General features: G+C 37.8%; 2 protein-coding genes across 2 annotated transcripts in view; one reads left to right on the top strand and one right to left on the bottom strand.

Moving 5' to 3' along the window:
- The window catches only part of LOC129108017 (E3 ubiquitin-protein ligase TRIM21-like), a 3,290-nt gene extending 630 nt beyond the window's left edge, over positions 1 to 2,660 (top strand). The window contains 2 exon segments of the mRNA XM_054619639.1: positions 447 to 1,344; positions 1,347 to 2,660. Coding sequence (XP_054475614.1) covers positions 456 to 1,344; positions 1,347 to 2,098 — 1,641 coding nt within the window. The 5' untranslated portion in view covers positions 447 to 455 and the 3' untranslated portion in view covers positions 2,099 to 2,660.
- Positions 2,335 to 20,635, bottom strand: aass (aminoadipate-semialdehyde synthase). Its single transcript, XM_054619654.1, has 20 exons — positions 20,546 to 20,635; positions 17,796 to 18,031; positions 16,849 to 17,025; positions 16,269 to 16,353; positions 15,316 to 15,383; positions 15,067 to 15,213; positions 14,903 to 14,981; positions 13,770 to 13,897; positions 12,125 to 12,273; positions 11,583 to 11,705; positions 10,992 to 11,103; positions 10,772 to 10,831; positions 9,772 to 9,839; positions 5,749 to 5,870; positions 5,239 to 5,368; positions 4,868 to 4,978; positions 4,299 to 4,407; positions 3,352 to 3,492; positions 3,106 to 3,273; positions 2,335 to 2,340 (listed from the first exon to the last, which is right to left on the bottom strand). The coding sequence occupies exons 2-20, from the start codon at positions 18,012 to 18,014 to the stop codon at positions 2,335 to 2,337; spliced, it is 2,202 nt and encodes a 733-aa protein (XP_054475629.1). The 5' UTR covers positions 18,015 to 18,031; positions 20,546 to 20,635.
- Between the last annotated feature and the right edge of the window lie 479 nt (positions 20,636 to 21,114).

Raw genomic sequence — 21,114 nt, 5'->3', positions numbered from 1 at the left:
AACAATATAAACAACAGTGTAGCCATAGTATTCTATTATTTTATGTGTGATGTGACAGTAATGGAGGGATAACATTGTGTTTATTTCAAATGTGATTTTACTTATTTAAATGTTATATCAACAAAAAACAGAGAGTTTAGGATGTTATCACTGCAATGCTTAAGACATCAGATAAGTTTAACATTGTGATCATCTTTTTTTTTCTTACTATTCTTTGAATAACAAACAAGCAGCTAATTCCCAAATGCAACAGTCATATACTGTAAGTGACTGGCAGCAGGCAGAGATCAGCCAGAGGCAGCCTTAAGAAATGTTGTTAAACCAGTTTAAACAAAAGGCAGAGTGATCCACCTCCACTAGTTATATGCTACCAATCCTAGTATGATTTTATGTAACAAATAATCAAAAGATATGTTGTAACAATATTTCACACCTTTTGTCCTCAGAGTGTAGACATGTCTGCTGCCAGCTGTCTGCTGACTGAAGATCAGTTTCTGTGCTCCATCTGTCTGGATGTGTTCACTGATCCAGTCACCATACCATGTGGACACAACTTCTGTAAAACCTGCATCACTCAACACTGGGACGTTAATGTCCCTTTTGACTGTCCAAACTGTAAAAGGGTTTTTAACACCAGACCTGATCTGCAGATCAATACTTTCATCTCTGAGATGGCTGCTCAGTTCAGACAGTCAGCTCAACAGAAAGCCAGAAACAGAAGCTCAGAGCAACAAGCTGCCAAACCAGGAGAAGTTCCCTGTGACGTCTGCACTGGAACCAAACTGAAGGCCATGAAGTCCTGCCTGGTGTGTCTGGTCTCCTACTGTGAGACTCACCTGGAGCCTCATCTGACAATGTCAGGTCTGAAAAGACATCAGCTGATCGACCCTGTGGAGAACCTGGAAGACAGGATGTGTACGGAGCACGATAAACTGATGGAGCTGTTCTGTAAGACCGACCAGATGTGTGTCTGCATGCTCTGCACTTATTCAGACCATAAGACACATGATGTTGTTCCTCTGAAAGAAGGTTATGAAGGAAAGAAGGTTGAGCTGGAGAAGACTGATGTTGAAATTCAGCAGATGATCCAGAAGAGACGACTGAAGATTGAGGAGATCAAACACTCAGTGGAGCTCAGTGAGGAAGATGCAGACAGAGAGATAGCAGATGGTGTTCAGGTCTTCACCGCTCTGAAGGAGTCTGTTGAGAGAAGCCAGGCCGAGCTCATCGACACGATCAAAGAGAAGCAGAGAAAGACAGAGAAACAGGCTGAAGGCTTCATCAAAGAGCTGGAACAGGAAATCTGTGAGCTGAAGAAGAGAAGCACTGAGGTGGAGCAGCTCTCACGTCTGAAGACCACCTCCACCTTCTACAGAGCTTCACGTCCCTTAAAGCTGCTCCACCCACCAAGGACTGGACAGGAGTCAGAGTCAGTCCACCTTCATATGAGGGGACTGTGGTGAGAGCTGTGAACCAGCTGGAGGAGACGCTCAGTAAACAGATGAAGAAGCTGTTTGAGGCCGAGCTGAAGAGAGTCCAGCAGTCTGCAGTGGATGTGACACTTGATCCTGATACAGCAAATCCTTATCTCATCCTGTCTGATGATGGAAAACAAGTATATGATAGTGATGTAAGGAAGAATGTCCCAGACAATCCAGAAAGATTTGATTATTGTGTTAGTGTCTTAGCAAAGCAGAGTTTCTCTTCAGGAAGATTTTACTACGAGGTTCAGGTTAAAGGGAAGACTGAGTGGACTTTAGGAGTGGTCAGAGAGTCGATCAACAGGAAGGGAAAAATCACACTGACTCCTCAGAATGGTTACTGGACGATAAGGTTGAGGAATGAGAATGAGTACACAGCTTGTGCTGACCCATCAGTCCGTCTCTCTCTGAAGTCTCAGCCTGAGAAGGTGGGGGTGTTTGTGGATTATGAGGAGGGTCTGGTCTCCTTTTATGACGTTGATGCTGCAGCTCTTATCTACTCCTTTACTGGCTGCTGCTTCACTGAGAAACTCTACCCATTCTTTATTCCATGTCCTAATGATGGTGGTAAAAACTCTGCCCCTCTGATCATCTCTCCTGTCAATCACACTGAGTAGAACAACCAGTTGATTTTCTTCAGCAAGACTCCTTCATTTAATGTAATAAATCTATATTATTGGTGATGTACGAGGTAAACATTATTGATTTTTCACATTCTGATCAATGTTTTTTTTGTTGTAAATGTTTTTCTATAAGTTGTAACATTGCTACTACTCCAACACACAGATTTTAACACAATGAATGATATTATCTAATGTTGTCTTAATAATTCTTATAACTGCATAACCTACCTTCAAGACTGTTTAATCAACAAAAACTAAATACTCATGAATAAGTACATTTGTACGTTGCTTAAATATCTGGGTGCCAAATCCAAATGTTTTATTGTCTGATTATTGTAGATATAAGTTTTGCATATTATGTTTTTTTTTACTTAATGGTTTTAGTTTTTATCATTTCCAATTTACATACAACTTTAGGGATCTCTGTCTGGTTTGTTTTTTGGGGTAAATATAAGATGATTTCTTAATTCATATTGGCACAAAATTAATCAACAAAATCAGATAATACAACATTCAGCTGCTGTGGTGTTTCAACGGAATAAAAACTTAAAGTTTCCACTGGATTTGTCTCTTTTCTTTTTACTCAAGTAGGTACTTTTACTTAACTTTAGTATTTCCATGTTCTGCTATTTTATACTCCTCCACTACATCTCAGAGGTAAATATTGTACTTTTTACAACACAGGACAGAGACGCTACAAACATGATGCTCTTATAGAATATGATGCAGTGATGTAGATTTAATTAGACAACATAAAGGATATTAAGAAGTTAAAATGCTACATACACATTAATGCAGCAGGAATATTAATCCAGAAACATTAGACATACAAGTAGATTTAAGAAGTAGACAACAAGCAGGTTAATTAAGTAGAGCTGAAACTTCTTACAATAAAATTAAGCAAATATTAGAAAGCTTATAGTTTAGGTTTGCAGTGTGTGTGTGTGTGTGTGTGTGTGTGTGTGTGTGTGTGTGTGTGTGTGTGTGTGTGTGTGTCGTACCTTGAAGCGCAGTGTTCCTCTGATCAGTGTGTGTGCCGTCTGGATGCCGTAGGACTCGGCGTACTTGGTGCTGTCGCGGTTTGGAAATCCTTCCAGGTTGAAACCAGGAAAGAAATCCATCGGCGAGCTGGACTCCATCAGAGCGCCGCCAGCAGGAATACTCACCACCTGAACAACACACACACATTCAGTTTACCCTCTATGCATGTATACGTCATGTGTTCTGGTCCTTTGAGGCCTCCGTACCTGGTTGTCTCGGAGGAAGATGGCGGGGCTGATGGTGTTGAGGAGGACGCCGTACGGACTCCAGCTGAACTTGTAGCGAAGAGGGTTGTCTGAACATTCGGGAGCGGGAAGACCGCCGCAGAACGAGCTGTAGGACTCCACCTAAAACCCCGTCAATAACAACTTATTGTTTTTAAACGTCACCACAGTGTTATATACATTAACATTCTTCTTCTTCTTAAATGGTTTACTGTCGTCTGACCGAACAATTAGCACCACTAGCTATTTATCTCAATAAACCAAATGCTGATATTTGCAGTTACATAACAGTAGTGGGCGGAAAGGTGCATTCACTGCCATTTTCTTTTGCCAATTTTGAGGAAACTTTGTTAAAACTAGCTAAATGTAGTTTAGCGTTTAACCAGACGTGCATATAAAAAAAAAAATATATATATAAATATCTATGTATTAAAAAAAAATATATATATATATTTACTTTTTTTTATATATCAAAAATATGTATATATAAAATAAATATATAAAAAAAAATATATATATATAAATATAAAGAAAAATTATTAATATATATATTTTTTTAATAAGATAAAATAAAAATATATTAAAAATATATATATATAAATAAATAAATATATATTAAAATAAATAGATAGAGACAGACAGACAGACCACATTGGCTCAAGTCTGACTGCGTGACATCGTCTGTTTCTGATCTAAAATCTATGAGAAATTAAGCAATGTGGACTGTCGGTCTGTGCGATGGATCAATAAAAACACACACACACACACACACACACACACACACACACACACACACACACACACACACACACACACACACACACACACACACACACACACACACACACACACACACACACACACACACACACACACACACACACACACACACACACACACACACACACACACACACGGAGCTGACTCACGGTGCAGCCGTCGGCTTTGGCCTTGTCGATACACTCCATGGCCAGCATGTGATCGATACCCGGGTCCAGTCCCATCTCGTTCACGATGGTGATGCCCGCCTCCTCCGCACTGACACACAGACAAACACAATGATTTTTACTATATCCTGATTAAAAGCACAGTAAAATACATTTGCATCACCTGATTAAACCAGTTTACTAGTTTTCAATCTCTTTTTCTGTAAATTGTCTTATTTTTTGGTGTCATTTTGTTCATCTAGCTTGTTTGGTCGTGTTCTTCCACTGTTTTAATTGTGTTAAAAAAATTAAAAAATCTAGATTGATGCAGAGGAAAAGTTCGCTTTAAGCCAATTCTGGCACATCAAAGACTTACACTCATGTTTAATATTGTACATGTCTCCTTACAAATGAAATATATATTTAATATTACTTGTATATTTAAAGATCTCATCCAGACGTGATTAAAGAAACGCATTGTTTCTGACCAATTACATTCATTTGCATTGTTAAAATTTCATAAAACACATGTAAATAAATACTGTCTTATGGTTCTCTGTTGTGGTCATCACCTGCTCTGCAGCTCCTTCATGGCCGGACTCAGGTAGCTGGCCGTCACCATGTTGACCTTCCTGTTGATGCAGTGTTTGGCGATGAGCGGGTGAAGAGTGTACGGCAGCATGCTGAGGAGACGAGGGAGGAGGAGGAGAGGTCAGGAGGGATGGTGATCAATTAATCATGGATTTCTTATCCATTTTTGGGAGTTTTCCATTGGCAAAAGTTTTTGGTTAAAACCTGGTCTTTTTTTTATTTATCTTGTTGTTTCATAGGCACAGATACAAAATGATTTGATGATGAAACTACGTCATAAACGTAGTTTCATCATCATGTTGTGAGCAACAACATATTTTGTCGTACAGCCTGACTGCGGTCCACGCTTTACCTGATGACCAAGTCATGATCTTTGACCAGAGAATCCAGGTGTCCTTCCTGGCTGCCAACATCCAGCATGATGGGGATGGTGTTTGGATATTTGGCTGCCAGCTCCTCCGCCTGCTTCAGCAGCACCGACGCTGAGAGGAGAAACCAAAAAGAAAACACAGTCATGCACGCATTCTGGAAAGGTTTCTTCTGGGATTAACTATTGGATTACATAGTACAATATCTACCTCTGAGATGTAGTGGAGTAAAAAGTAGCATGAAATGGAAGTACTCAACTAAAGTGCATGTACCTTAAATGTGTACTTAGGTACAGTACTTGAGTACATGTACTTAGTTCCAAACAAAGAACCAAACTAGAGAATCGATGACATTTCAACGATCATGTGACTGAAGTTTCACATAAACCAGACTAAGAGATACAAAATGAACCTTTGAACTTAGATCACGTAGTTACATATTTTAACGTATACGTGACTTTGATGTTTCCTCAGAGAGTGTGAGATGAACTCACCCACGGTGACCTGGGTCTTCTCGTCACGGGTCAGATACTCCACGATGGGTCCGGAGACGTAACCTGAACCCAGCAGCAGAACGCGCTTCATCCCAGCCTTCTTCATGATCTGAGCCTTCTCTCTGCAGGACATCACACAACACCGTCATAAAAACATAATCAATAACTACGTTTTAGACGAACAGGATGTTAAACTTTAAGCTACACAGATTTACAAAGACTTAGACAAACATCATGAGTTTTTTAAAGATGGAAACACCACAAAGAAACGTGTGATTAAATTAAATAAATGATAATAAAATTAAACATTTCATCCACTTTTGTTAAGAGTACTGAGGAGATTTTATCAAAATGTGGTCCTTAGTGATAGGATGGTAACTTGTCACCCACATGTGTTCCAGTCTTTCTGGCTGAGCAGAAATAAATAAATAAAGCATTCACTCAACTTTGACCCTTTGCACATTTTGTTATGCATCAGAAAAGCCACAAAAGCTGCTTTATTTTAGGATCTGTTATATTCAATTTAAACATTTGCTTGCCATTGTTGCTAAAGAAAATGTTCTTTGTTTAATTTGAGTCAAGTTACTTCATGGAAAAAAATCCACTCCTGCATAGTACCTCAGTCGAAAATGCAAATATATACCTTATGAGGTAAATATATTAATTTTTAGGGAGAAAGCTGGTAAAGTAAAGTATCTCTAAAATATAATTAAGTGGCAAAACAGTTTTTGCATTGCTTTACTTCATCTTTATAGTTTTAAATGCACTTTAAATTACTTGAAATAATCAGTAAAGTAACTGGGATGATTTTACTTTTTATTTTTCTTATGATGAGGATGTATTAATCCCCAAAAATGTAATAATAATAAAAAATGTGTATATGTGTTATAAATTGACATATAAATTATAATCAACATTAAGTACATATGATTACAAATTTGTTTAAAAATGTAGCTGTTAGTAATAGTTAATATTAAATTAAAAGTCAACAATAAAAATAAAGTTACTAGTAAAAATAATGACATCGGATTTTATTTATACACATTTTAATATACTGGTATTTAATTATTTATTTTAATATTTAGGGGGGAAATTATTAATAGCAAAATAATACTAAAATATGAATTATGATCATAATAATAAATTGGATTCATTCAATTAAATGTTTAAAAAATTGTTTTTCCTCAAAAACAAGCCAACCTTTATAAAAACGTGTTATGTTTTCTGACGCATTTCCAGTTTTCTGGCTCCATTTTTCCCCAGTTTTTAGATAAAAGTCTTTTCTAAAGTCATAGTATGTAACCAAGGTGAGAATAGACACATCAGCTCTCAGGCCTTTTAATTAAACCGAGAGCCCGTCTGACAAACAACTTCATTCAGTTTTTTTAAAAAGTCTGTGATTCCGCATGCTGGATTATCTCAACACCAGAACAACAATAACACCATAATGGATGGCATCAACCCCGAGTGACCTGTGGCATTAATATCCCACCACCAACCGCCTCAAACAACCCCTCCCCCCCTCAGGAGTCAGACCCCTGGACTCGTTAGCTTTGGTCTAATTGGACGTGACACCGCACACATGAACGAGTCGCAGCGATGACTGGCTGATGGTCTGACCGGCGGTCCGCCCGGCCTCGTCCTCTTAATTAAAAAAAAAAGAAAATAGAGACGTTCCCTCAGGAGGATTTCTCCCCGTAGTTTTACATATCTTAAGGAGCCAAACTCAATCAAAAGGATTAAGATTTGGTGGCATGGCTTGTCTGGAAAAATGATACTTAAGATCAATTATGAAGACAACTCATCAGTCTTAGAGGTGGCCTAAATATGTGCGAGCAGAACTCGTCTTTGTGCAAAAAACACTCAAGTCTAAACAAACGATTATCAGAAAAGATTTGACAAACTCATTAAAATGTTTTTTTTAAACAGCAACATTGAGGTAAAAGACGCTAAATGTGTAATCAATCGAGAAATTAATCAAAGCAGATTAAAAAAAAGATGAAAAATTAAAAAAAAAGGAACAGAATGCTGATGAGGATTTCAAGTAAACCATAAACATGCAGATGAATCATTTGTTTTTCTGTCTTGTACAAAGTCAGAGGAGAAGATCACTTTCATCTCAGTTACAGAGTGAGGACAGGGACAAGTTTAGCCTAGCTTAGCATAAACACTAGAAACTGGGGGAAACTGCTAGCATAGCTCCATCAAAAGTAAAAAAACAAGACATTGGTGGCATCAATAGTAATGATAGGTTACTAATTTGTTTTCTAATTGATTTCCCAACCCTAAAAAGATGCTAACATGGGATGTTAATAAGTCATAACATCTGTTATCTACAAAGCTAAAGAAACAACAAAAACAGCATGCAGCCATGCAAGCGGCTCTGCAAGGCTATGCTTCAGCACGTTAGGTAGATGCTAACAATGACGATGTTAATATGCTGATGATTAACAGGTCATTTTACCATGTTTACCATCTTAGTAGAGCATGTTAGCATGCTCACATTAGCACCAAGCACATAGTGGAGCTGAGGCTAATGGGAATGTCATTAGTTCTGCAGGTATTTGGTCATAAATCAAAGTATTGGACAAATAATGATAGTGCTAGTTCAGGGGTTATCAAACTTTTTGCGGAACATTTTCATAATGGTAACACGGATTCGAGCGATTTAATCTGTTTTTTTATCCTAAAACCTAACCTAACCTAACAGAAGAAACATTTAAACTTGAATCATGGTGATACCACTTTGTTTTGCAGCGTACGATGGCTTTATAGTCAGACGTTGCGTTAGCTTGGCTTGCTTCATGGTATTATTCGCAAGCACAAAAAAAAAAAAAGACATTTTAATCTCCCATCACTGTTCTCTATAGAACCAGATTCAAACTGTGGTCATATTTTCTCAATTTAGCTAGTTTAGTCTTTGTGTCACTTGACGACATCAACTGACTCATATGTATTCTTCCATGCTTGCTAGCTAGCTAGCTGGCCAATTAAAGTAGCAGAATGTTTTCCCAAACCATCCTGAGGAGAGCATGAATGTCAGAACCCAACATTGCATGACCAATCAACACCTTCCAAGCTTTACATCAGATTTTTGTTCACTTGTTACCAACAAACAAGTTAGTCCTAAATCCTAGTCTAGTTTAATTACTAAACTTAAACTGGGAATGACATCAGACTTCCTCATTCAGATTTGGTTTCTCTATAATTGAAAAGCATCATGTTACTTTGAATCGGTAATATTACGGTTTATATTAGGTTTAATTCAAATGTAGGGTGACTTTGCAGACATTTTGCCACCGTGTTCACACTGTTTTTGTGGACTCACTGTAGTCTTCTTCAGAGATATACAAGCTGTCAGGAACTCAGATTTCCCCCCCACTTCCAGTCTTTGTGCTAAGCTAGGCTAAAACATGTCTCGGAAACTGCAAGCTTAAACGAAAGCTAAACAAGACAGACTGATGCGACAGATAGGGGGATGACGGGGGTTTTCTTGTATGAAGAGAGAAGAAAAGATGTTTCTACCCCTCGATACCCGGGGGTCCAGCGTCTGACGTTGGCTAGCCGCTGCGGCTTATTAGCACGCTAGCCATGCAAGGTGTTAATGCAGAGGCCGGTGGGCAGAGCAGACACCAGAGGGCAGCACTGTGCAGGAAAAACCACAAGGTGACACAAAACATCTCTAGTTAAAGAAGGAAAACAGCAGAACATTAGGAGGCTACAAAGCGAAACTTAGCTGTTAGGAAGCTGCTATTACCTGCAAAGATTAAACCCTACAAGTTAGCACAGGCGAGCTACATTAGAACATGAGAATCGAGATTTTACCTGTCTTGTAATCTTTACACATTTCATCCGCAGACTGGTTGCATTAACTCGTAGATAGAACAGGCGTGTGCCAAAGTAGTGTTTTCACTTTTTGTTAAGAATAATTTAAATGAGAAATACGTTGAAATATAATATAATCAACACTGATTGGACATCGACAACAAAACAGATAAACTCACTAAATGAAATAAGTCTTACCTTTTCTCTCGAAGTCTTTCTATGTATTCAAACTTTGGGGTGAGGACTCCATTTGATGTGATGACAGCCTGCAGGAATAAAGGAATCATTCAGCATTTTTTATCATAAACACAAGAGTAAAATAAGTTTTTGTCAGATAAATAAATAGAGAAGTAAAGTAATGAAGGCTACGGAAACTGTGGGATTTTGTTTCTTAAATACGTTTTTTAATTTCTTGGTTAATTTGAATGAATTCAGTAACAATTTATTACTTGAAAAATCAAGTAATAAAATCGGTCAAAACGTAAACCTGCGGGATCATGACAATTTCAGGAGATGCAGAATGCAAAGGAGTGATGTAGAGACGCCGTATACGTCTCTGGTGTCGACCTGTCAATCAGTGTGTAGCCCCGCCCTAAAGCATCCCCTGCTTTATGGTCTGTTTGACTCTAAATGGAGCATCATTTACTAAATGAACATCATGCTGTATTGAAGAAGACTTGAAACTAGAGATTGAGACCATAAACTCATGTTTACAATGTTTACTGAGGGAATAAATCAAGAGAGAAGTAGAGTCATTTTCTCATAGACTTCTATACAACCAGAGGAGTCGCCCCCTGGTGGACAGCAGAGAGAATGCAGCTTTAAAGACATGAAGCATCGGCTTCACTCGGCAGAACAGACAGTCAATGAATGATAATATTGGACTTGAATAGGTTCATAAATATGCTTCCAAAACATGTTGGATTCTGTTTTCACTTCATCTCATTGTCAAAAAACTTTGACACTTTTCATTATGGAAGAAAGGGTTCCACCTATGAATATATGTTTGGATAGAAAATTTCAATCTGCAGGCTAACAGGAAGTCAAATGTGCTTATTTGTTTTTAAAAACCTCCCTCTTATGTACATGATCTGTTGCTCATTTTTGCTCTTTTGACATCATGAGACAAATTTGCTGAGTCATGAATTGTTCTCCCATTAAATACATTTAAGAAGCAGCAGCTCTAAAATCAACTTACGTCTCTGACTTGCGGGCTGAACTCCTCTTCGTCCAGCGGTCTGGTGGCGTCTGAAGGCAGCTGATGACGAAACAAAACTATATTTAAAAGCCCCGTCTGTCTGGTGTTTTTTTTAACCCAGCTCGCCATGTGAAGCCTGAGGCAGCGCTCTCCCCCCCAGTAAACTCAACCAGTAAGAACACCAGCTGCTCTCAGCTCACATTGAACCCAGATGTCTTACCATCTCCCAGAGGTAGGGGAAGAGCCGGTCTCCGAAGTACTCCGTGGCTCCGATGGGGAGCTGAGCGGGGAGGTTGTCGATGGAGCACATGAGGATCCCGTTTCCCTCCACGCTGCAAGACCAGAAACTTTAACGTTACTTATATTCACCCAGTACAGTTAACAGATTATTATACCTAGGATAGATAGATAGATCGATAGATATACATACACACACACATATAATACACACATATATACATGCAATATATATATATATATTCATACATATATAATATATATATAAATATACATTATACACATATATATACACATACATTATATACACATATATATACACATACATTATATACATATTCTTTTATTGCAGAATGGCAGCTAATAAAACGTGAATAATAAAAAATATATGATAAAAAATGTAATAAACTGCTGAATAATTCTATGTAAAAGCAATCAGGATGACAAAGATCATAATCATTTTTATAATTTATATATCATTGCCAACTATATTATATATTCTGCATCAATAAGTTAAAAGCATATATATTAAATGAGAGAGAATAATAACATGAAACTCATATTGACGCTGTACCTGTCATGGTCGATGTGCTGGTCGGCGTCGTACATGCAGAAGGGCTTATCGATGGTGGTGCACTCGTTCATGAAGTCGATGGAGCCCCCGGTGTCAGCTGATATGTCACAGATGGCCAGCAATCTATAGATAGAGAGGAGAGACGGCGTTCAGGAGGTCAGAGCGACAAGCTGAACTGTCACTCTGTAAACATGACTGAAGATACAGATGTGACCTCTGACGAGATACGGCAGCTACCACAATGCACTGCTGTCCATAAACTATACATGTACAAACGTATGTATGTATAGTGCATGGACAGCAGTGCAGTGTGCACTATACGTGTGTGTGTATAAATATATATATATTTATACACACACACAAACATATATTTAACTTATATAAACACACATTTATACATGTATATTTACATATATACATATATATATATATATATATATATATATATATAGGTATATATGTGTGTTTATATAGGTTAAATATATGTGAATGTGTATATATATATGCATATACACATTCATGCATAATCATCCAGCTCTTACCTGTGAGGCAGCGCTGGTGATCCCTCGGTGGTTGCAGGTGCGGTCTTGAGCGGTCGCATCAGCTTCTGGGCGTCCAGACGTCTGAGGAGTCGGGGGGTTTGGGGGTCCCAGTAAATACCGTTGATCAGACAGGTTGTGTAGGGCGCCACCTATAGTTAAGATGACAGAAACATGGAGGTTTTGTTTGCCTGTTTCTTTGCATGATATGTTGAAAGCCTGACAGATTTTAGTCACATTTATAGGAAAGGTAGTTAATTCGCCAAGGAATTGGTGTGGAGGACTACATTTTGGCCTGTAGGTCTTCATGGATCCAATCAGTTCCAAGTATCCAAGAACCGACCCAGGTCCTGAGTCAACTGCTTTCTGGTCTAGGCTTACAACGGATCTATTTTGGATCAGTAGTGGTGGAAAGTCTCGGACAAGAACCAATGGTTTCGTGTGTTTCACTTTACAAGTTTGCCGACGATTCCTAAACTTTGAAGCATAAAAATATATTTTACCTATTTATGATGTATATTTTTACTAACTATGACTTTAGGCAGACAAATTATGATGATGTTTCACTTATAGGTGGTGCTACATCAGCATTATGGATTTTAACGGACATAAGTGGGACTAGTTTAAAAAGCTTTCACAATTTCCCCCAGCTGGTTTCTCCAGCGGAGTCCCACAAGGTTCCATCCTGGGTCCCATACTGTTCTCTTTGTACGTGCTTCCCCTGAGCAAAATCAATAAAAAAATACAACATTTCCTTCTAGCGTTATGCCGACGACACTCAGCTTTACATTTTCTGAACCACTGCTTTACTATGTTTTTTGTTATGCAAGCTCTGTGAACATTGTCAACGACAGCTTAAAACCTATTTATCTAATTATGCTTATAATTTATGTAATTGTTATTATTTTTCTTTCTCATTTCTATAATTGATACTTATATATTTGATAATTTACTGTCTTTTAATTGTCTAATTTCATTGTGTATATGCCCTTGTTTAATGCTTTTAATTTTTTTGAGCTACTACTCTTGATTTTAATAGTTTATGATAATTATTTGTTATTATTACACCTAGCTTTGATAAGAAATAGACCTGAAACGATTATCTGATTAAAAATAAGTTAAGAGATCAACAGAGAATTAATCAGCTAATATTTTGACAACTTCTCCAATTTGACAAATTAGCAGATTTTACTTTTTTTATATGATCTAAAATTCTATATATTTGAGTTTTGAGATTGTTGGTTGGACAAAACAAGACATTTTAAGACCTTGCTGTGACCTCTGAATAATTATAATTAACAAATTATAGATCACACAATTTATCCAGATAAATTGTAAGTAATTAATAGTTAAATTCCTTTTCTTTTTTCTCCCCCCCCCCAATCGCTGATTATTTCACATGTTCTTTTGATGTAAAGGATTATTGATCAGGTAGATGTGCTGGTTCTTTCTCTGTGAGCCAGTCTGTGATGAAAGCGGCCATGTGGCGTCTGTTCTGAAACGCCGACCAGCAGCTGTTTAGTGCTGATGACGAGAAAATAGAGGACGAGGCCTCTGGGGGGCAGACAGGAGCAGGTGGGAGTTTGGTCTACGAGTGTTTTAACTGTGGTGGTGTTGTTGGTGGTGAGATAGAAGCTGGCCGACTCACGCTGGTCCTGAAGTGCGAGGTGTAAAGTTCCGGGTGGTCCTCGTACTCCATGGGGTCATAGATGCCGTCGCTCTTCCTCATCAGGTGGTGATGTCGGCTCAGAACGGTGGCGTACACTTTGGTCATATCTTACAAGGAAACAACAACATGCTGTTAAGAAACAGTCTATATATTAAATAACAACTTAAGCGTATTTTTGTATTCTCTTGTTTGAATAAAATAACATAACAATTTCAAGTAATATTATAGAGAAAAAAATACATTCATATTTCCAGCTCCACACTGACTATGTTTACATGCATGCACACAAATATAAAGTAACCAGAATTAGACCAAAATTAGCGTTATCTGTGCTTTATAGTGTCAATTTTGAGGACGTCACTGTGCATCACGATTCACCACTAAATGATAAATAACTATATTGAAATATAATTTTATATTATAACTGTGGCATGCTAGTTTTACTTAAAGCTACTACAAGGAAGTTTTATCGTGTGTTGATTTTGGCGGTCCCTGTGGACTAAAGTGGTAGTGTTTCCGAGCGGTCCTGGTTCTGGTTCTCACGTGCCTCCTTTTTTACTCCAGCGGGTCCAGCAACACTGCCTGGGTCCCTGCTGGAATCTGAGCTGAAGGAGTTTCTGGTGAACCTGCATGATTTCATCTGATTTCTCCAGAATCCGACCTTTAAGAATAACTATATAGAAACAGAGGATCTTCTCCCTGATGGTCTGGTTTACTGATGGAGGTCTTAAAGAGGATCAGGACTAAACTGAGACTGATTCAGAACCAGTTAGTACTTCATCCACCACTGCAGAGCCCAAGAGGAAATGTTGATATGAAAAGTTCAGTTTACTCAGATTATAAACATATTTAGTTCTGGTTGCAGACCAGATAATCAAACTTTGTGGCTGATGTTTGTTTGTTCTCTGAAGAGGTTGAATCAGCTCCTGCATCATTTTCATCTGTGTGTTGTTCTTTTGTTTGCAGTTGCCATGGTGACACGGTGAACAGAGGTTGATTTGGTTGAAACAAGCGTAACCTTCTGTGTTTTCAAATGCTGTGTTGACTTCTTCACTGTAGCAGTAAATGAACACGATGACACCGACACAAAGACGAGCAGAGGAATGACAAACCTCCTGTTTCAGAGACGTCCTTCAACTCGTGAGGTTCAACGTATTCCACAGGAAGCTCGTTAAGGATGTCTTGGGCTCCCTGAAGGCAGAAGAAAATAAAGTCAAATTCCCAAAAATTCCTGAGTGGCATCTGGATTTCTCTGAGTGTTTTTTTTTTGTTGTACCTTGGAGACGTTGCCGGTGCCGGTGAAACAAAACGTCACGGGGCCGATAGATTTGGGCATGAGCCCCATGGATATCACGTACCCACAATCCCTCACTGCCTGGATGGCCTGGCTGACGTTCCGGTAGTTGTGAGCCATGCCGATGTGCTGTGAACGGCAGAGAGACGGGATAAGAATCACGCTGAGGAGCAGTAGGCTGTTTTCGTGTCACGTTCTTAATGATCCCCTTCATGAAGAATGATCTCTTACCATGAAGGGTGTGTGATGGCCGAGAGCGAGGAAGCGAAGCCCCAATCCGTGCAAAATGTTAATCATTCCTACAAAAACAAGAAAAATACAAATGCAGATTAACTCTCTCAGTTTCAGGGCGTTTTTCTCTCTGTGGCCTTGATTTTCACTGCAATAAAAAAAAATTCCTTTACCTCTATGGAAACAGAACAATCATGACTGGAAGTAGAGAGAACTCAAACATGTTTTAGTGCAGAATAACTCTATAACTAAAAAGAAAAAAAATGCAAACAATGGAATCTAGATATCCAACATTGTTCCAAGTGTCCACAAGTGTTACAAATGTTGAAAAAAAATAAAATGGAGGCATGCTATATATGTTAAACTATTCACATTTTTACAACCTCTCCTCTCTGCTCTGTGTTTAGTTTTGTCATTTAACTCTTAGTCTCAGATGAGTCAGTCATGGCTTCATAGTTGCACTGAGGAGCTCAGAATTTAATGTTTTTTACAGAATCTGGTTAAAGCAAACGGTTTATTTGGGGCAAACTTTTAAATGAGATATGTAGAATAAAATATTTTGATGAAATATCCCAATTTTAAGTTTAGTTTGTGTTGCTTTTTCTGACAGAAGCGTCACACAAGATGTGTACATGGACCGCGGGAAAGATGGAAATCTGACGATTATGACAGTTTCTACAGCTTCAAAACATGATTTTTCATGAGAAAGAGGTGAATATATATATATCAGTTTGATATATATATATATATATATATATATATATATATATATATATATATAATATAGGGTACACTTAAACTGATATTGATTTTTTTAGGTGTCTAAAATACGTTTTTTGACACCCATTGCTTTGCTCCTTGCTGCAGCCAAACGCTTTCAAAACAGTCCCAAGAATTACTAACCAGCTGAGAAACATTAAGAGATAACTGTTTGTTTTGGGAGGCTTTCATACCTGCGATACCGGCCCAGTGACCAAACGCTACGATCCTGAAGCCGTTGGCGTCGACCATCTTCTCGTAGTCGATCAGACGGACCTCCTGAGGAGACAGAAATGTATTTGGTTGTGGATTTTGAAAAGTTTAAATTTACATACAGCAACAGATCCTGCAGAAGATAACTACGGCTCTAGTAAACTATTGTTTAGACAGATGACCTGTTTGCACACCGTTTATTTATGCTACAGCAAAGACTGTATCGGCAAGTATTCAGATGTAAGTACTTGTACTTTGTTTGAAGTGGTATCGGTGCATCCCTAGTGCATTTGCATTGCAAAGCTTGTAGCCACTTTGAATCTCAGCTGGTTATCAGGTTTCTACTGAAAACGACCTTTTTGTTGCTTCCTGTGTGACTGCATATAAAGTTAATTTACATCTTGAAGATTAAATAAATGTAGGCTCACTGATGAAGGTACTTATATTTATGTATTTGCAGTATAACGAACTGTCTGCGGCGACATTCACAGGAAAAAATGCTTTACTGTATTTGTCTTTTTGGCAACCGATGAGTTTTCATGGACCTTTGGAGCCGCTCACCTTTTTCAGCAGGTCATCCAGAAGCCCCATGTTGGCCTCCTGAGCCTTGATGGTGTGGGAGAAGAAAGCGTACGTCTTCCTGGGAATGATCTTCTCCTCCGGCGGCCTCTTCACCCCGATTATCAGAGAGGCCTCAGAAAGGTCCTCCCGAACTACGGCCCCCGCCCCGATGTAGTACTGACGACGCAAAGTACAGCCTTCTTTAACATTTATGTTTAGATTTGTGGGAGATTTTGAATTCTTCCAGTGCAAATAATAAATTAAATGAGAAATTTAAATTACAATACCTTTGACAATATAACATAATTGTGCAAATAAAGTAAAAAAATCCACAAAGGCAACTCTGTTTACAATATAAATATAGGTGTTTCTAAGTATTTCTATAATTGATAAATACATTATACACTTAGATGCATTAAGAATATGCTGTTATAAATAATGTATGTGCTGTATACACAATACACACTCTATGCAGTAATAATACAGTAATATTAATTATATATATATATAATAGAAATTTAAGAATATAATGGCAAATGGTACATATAATATAAATATCAAATACTATGAAAATATAACAAAAAATATTCTAAGAAATATACTTTTACTAATAATATTCAAAAATAACTAATATAAAAATAATAAATATATGTCTACTCTAATAATAATAATAATAAATATACTTATAATTCTAATAATTAACAATAATAATAAAGATACGTCTACTCATAATAATAATTATAATAAATATACTTATAATTCTAATAATTAACAATAATAATAAAATATATATGTAATTTTTATAATAAATATAATATGAATAATAACAACAACAATAGTAATTCTAAGTGGTATTTATATAAAAATGCTCTATAATGGTACAAGTAATACTACTAATAGTACTACTACATACTACTACTCCATAGTACCAGTGACTCCTGACTCACCTTCTCGTGGATGGCTCTGCGGTTGGACGGTTGGAGCAGGACCTTGACGCCGGCGGTGGTGAGCTCTTTGACGTGTTTCGGGGCCAGCGGGGCCCTCCTCTCCCAGGGGTTGACGTCCTCGCGGCGGATGGCCATGACGGCCCGGTAGTGCTCATGGCGGCGCTGGCTCGAGACGCAGCTCCGCGTCCTCTTTCCTTGGCGGCTGAGGAGTCTGAACATGACTTCGCCACCTCCTGCTGTGAGACAAAGACAAGGTGTCACAAAACAGATTTAGAGAAAAATGCGTGTTTCTTTATACCATGTGTTATTGTATGTTTGACCCTCTGACCAAACAGCATTGGAGTATGAATTGACAGTGACAGGAGAGTACGATTAAGAGGTCAGAGGTCAAGTTATCAAAACTGTGATGAAACAGAACTGCAGTAAAACTACACCACAGTTTAGTAATGATGGGACACATTAATGAGCTAATTGTTTACTATGGGAACGCCGCATGATTAAGCTACTCATGTTTTTTTTCTGGTCACCAAAAAATTTGAAACTTTGGGTAAAACACGACGCTCTTCACTGTCACTTTTTACCCACCCCAGTCGTCCAATCACAGCGGAGGACGCGGGACAAATAGCCGACCACAAAAACGTGATTTATTAAAAGTATGTTTTGCTGTCGTTTTAGAGGCAACCACACGGCAACCTCCTGTTCTGTGGAGTAAGCCAACGCTTCATGTCTTAAAGCTGCATTCTCTCTGCTGTCCACCAGGGGGCGACTCCTCTGGTTGTATAGAAGTCTATGAGAAAATGACTCTACTTCTCTCTTGATTTATTCCCTCAGTAAACATTGTAAACATGAGTTTATGGTCTCAATCTCTAGTTTCAAGTCTTCTTCAATACAGCATGATGTTCATTTAGTAAATGATGCTCCATTTAGAGTCAAACAGACCATAAAGCAGGGGATGCTTTAGGGCGGGGCTACACACTGATTGACAGGTCAACACCAGAGACGTATACAGCGTCTCTACGTCACTCCTCCTCAGTCCTAATATGGTCACTTCCTGTTCATCGGTTGCAAAAAACAAAGATGGCGACGACCAAAAGCCAAACTGGAGGCTTCAAAACGTGAGTCTACAAACCAATGGGTGACGTCACAACGAATACGCCCACTTCTTAAATACAGTCCACGGTGTCATTAAAGGACACGGTCTAGGCTCGCCGCCAAGGTTTAAACGACAAACTAAAGGTTGCTCAAACTTTTTTATTTACAAAATAACCTAAATCTATAGCTACGTGTTGCAAAATGACTTCATTACATTACATTACAGTCATTTAGCGGACGCTTTTATCCAAAGCGACTTACAGGAAGTGTATTCAACATAGGTATTCAAGAGAACTACTAGTCACCAGAAGTCATAAGTGCATCTCCTTTCTTAAACAAGCATCTAAGAGCATAAACCAGAGCAAAAGTATAGTGCAGAAACACTGCATGTTGTTATGTGGTGTTATGTGTTGTTATATGGTGTTATATGTTGTTTTATATGGTGTTATATGTTGTTATATGTTGTTATATGTTGTTATGTGTTGTTATAAGGTGTTATATATTGTTATATGGTGTTATATGTTGTTATATGTTGTTATGTGGTGTTATATGGTGTTATATGGTGTTTTATATGTTATGTGTTGTTATATGTTGTTATATGGTGTTATATGTTGTTATATGTTGTTTTATATGTTGTTATATGGTGTTATATGTTGTTATATGTTGTTATATGTTGTTATATGTTGTTATATGTTGTTATATGTTGTTATATGTGTTATATGTTGTTATATGGTGTTATATGGTGTTATAAGGTGTTATGTGTTGTTATATGTTGTTATATGTTGTTATATGTTGTTATATGTTGTTATATGTTGTTATATGGTGTTATATGTTGTTATATGTTGTTATGTGGTGTTATGTGGTGTTATGTGTTGTTATGTGGTGTTATATGGTGTTATATGTTGTTATATGGTGTTATATGTTGTTATATGTTGTTATATGGTGTTATATGGTGTTATATGTTGTTATATGGTGTTATGTGGTGTTATGTGGTGTTATGTGTTGTTATGTGGTGTTATATGGTGTTATATGTTGTTATATGGTGTTATATGTTGTTATATGTTGTTATATGGTGTTATGTGGTGTTATATGTTGTTATATGGTGTTATGTGGTGTTATATATTGTTATATGGTGTTATGTGGTGTTATATGTTGTTATATGGTGTTATGTGGTGTTATATATTGTTATATGGTGTTATATGTTGTTTTATATGGTGTTATATGTTGTTATATGGTGTTATATGTTGTTTTATATGTTGTTATGTGTTGTTATATGGTGTTATGTGTTGTTCTATGTTGTTATGTGGTGTTATGTGGTGTTATATGTTGTTAAGGTTGGGAAACCACTGATGGGGCAGAAAACATGCAAGACTTCTCTAAACTGAATTCTTAGTCCAACATGCCCACATGCACATAGAAGAAGTGCAGGATTTAACATGCAACAGTACACAGGTATTTCTGTAAAGTCAGATTTAAAGCAGCAGAGAAGTTTTTTTTAAAAATATGCAAAAATGTCAATGGAGTCTGGTGCAGCTCGTAGTGTCTTTAACCTCCAATGCAACCGCATGGGTCAGCTCCTTGGACCCAATCAACACTCCCACATGTGCTTTTAACTCATCAATGCATTGATCAATAATCAGCTGCAGGTGAGAACTCACCTTTCTGCTTCTGTTGCTTTCTGACCGGTTCTTCCTGCTCCTGGTGAGGAAACGTGTGACACTGCAGAGTCACACAGAGGTGAGACCAGAAGTAACTTCCCACAGAGCTGGGGGTTTGCACGCCTGCGTACTTAATTGGTCCTTTTCTGGTCACAGTTTCAAAATAAAACGAAGAATTTCAAAATAAAATAAAGATTCCACCCAGTTTCACACTTTTATTTTGGCTGATGTTTATGTTGTGCTTTTACTTTTCTCATGGTTGAAAAACAATACTAACAAGGGGCTTTTTACTCTCTTATTCTCAAACACAAAACACGTGGATGTATTTCCACTCTTTCTCATATTCGTTCTAGCCTTCACAATAAAAGCCACAGTCACATACACTGGAACACTGCTTCTTAGATAGACCTTAATTTAACTCATATCCTTCACTTAGCAACTTTACAAACTAGCCTATATAATCTACTTAGCTATATATCTCTAACTGTTCTAACAAATATAGTGTTGACTTTTATTCTGAAGGCAAGACCGCCCGGTTTCCTATTTCCTGGTGGCCAGCGTTTATTTTG

This window comes from Anoplopoma fimbria, chromosome 19, assembly GCF_027596085.1.
Source record: "Anoplopoma fimbria isolate UVic2021 breed Golden Eagle Sablefish chromosome 19, Afim_UVic_2022, whole genome shotgun sequence".
Classification (NCBI taxonomy): domain Eukaryota; kingdom Metazoa; phylum Chordata; class Actinopteri; order Perciformes; family Anoplopomatidae; genus Anoplopoma; species Anoplopoma fimbria.
This window is presented reverse-complemented; position numbering and strand designations above follow the sequence as displayed.

What these genes read in the sequence shown, in the direction of transcription:
- aass (XM_054619654.1), bottom strand. Translation starts at nt 18,014, where the DNA reads ATGTTCAGACTCCTCAGCCGCCAAGGAAAGAGGACGCGGAGCTGCGTC. An exon ending in TCACTGGGCCGGTATCGCAG is followed by an intron (nt 15,384 to 16,268) that starts GTATGAAAGCCT and finishes TTGTTTTTGTAG; the next exon opens with GAATGATTAACATTTTGCAC. An exon ending in TCACCAGCGCTGCCTCACAG is followed by an intron (nt 11,706 to 12,124) that starts GTAAGAGCTGGA and finishes CTCTATCTATAG; the next exon opens with ATTGCTGGCCATCTGTGACA.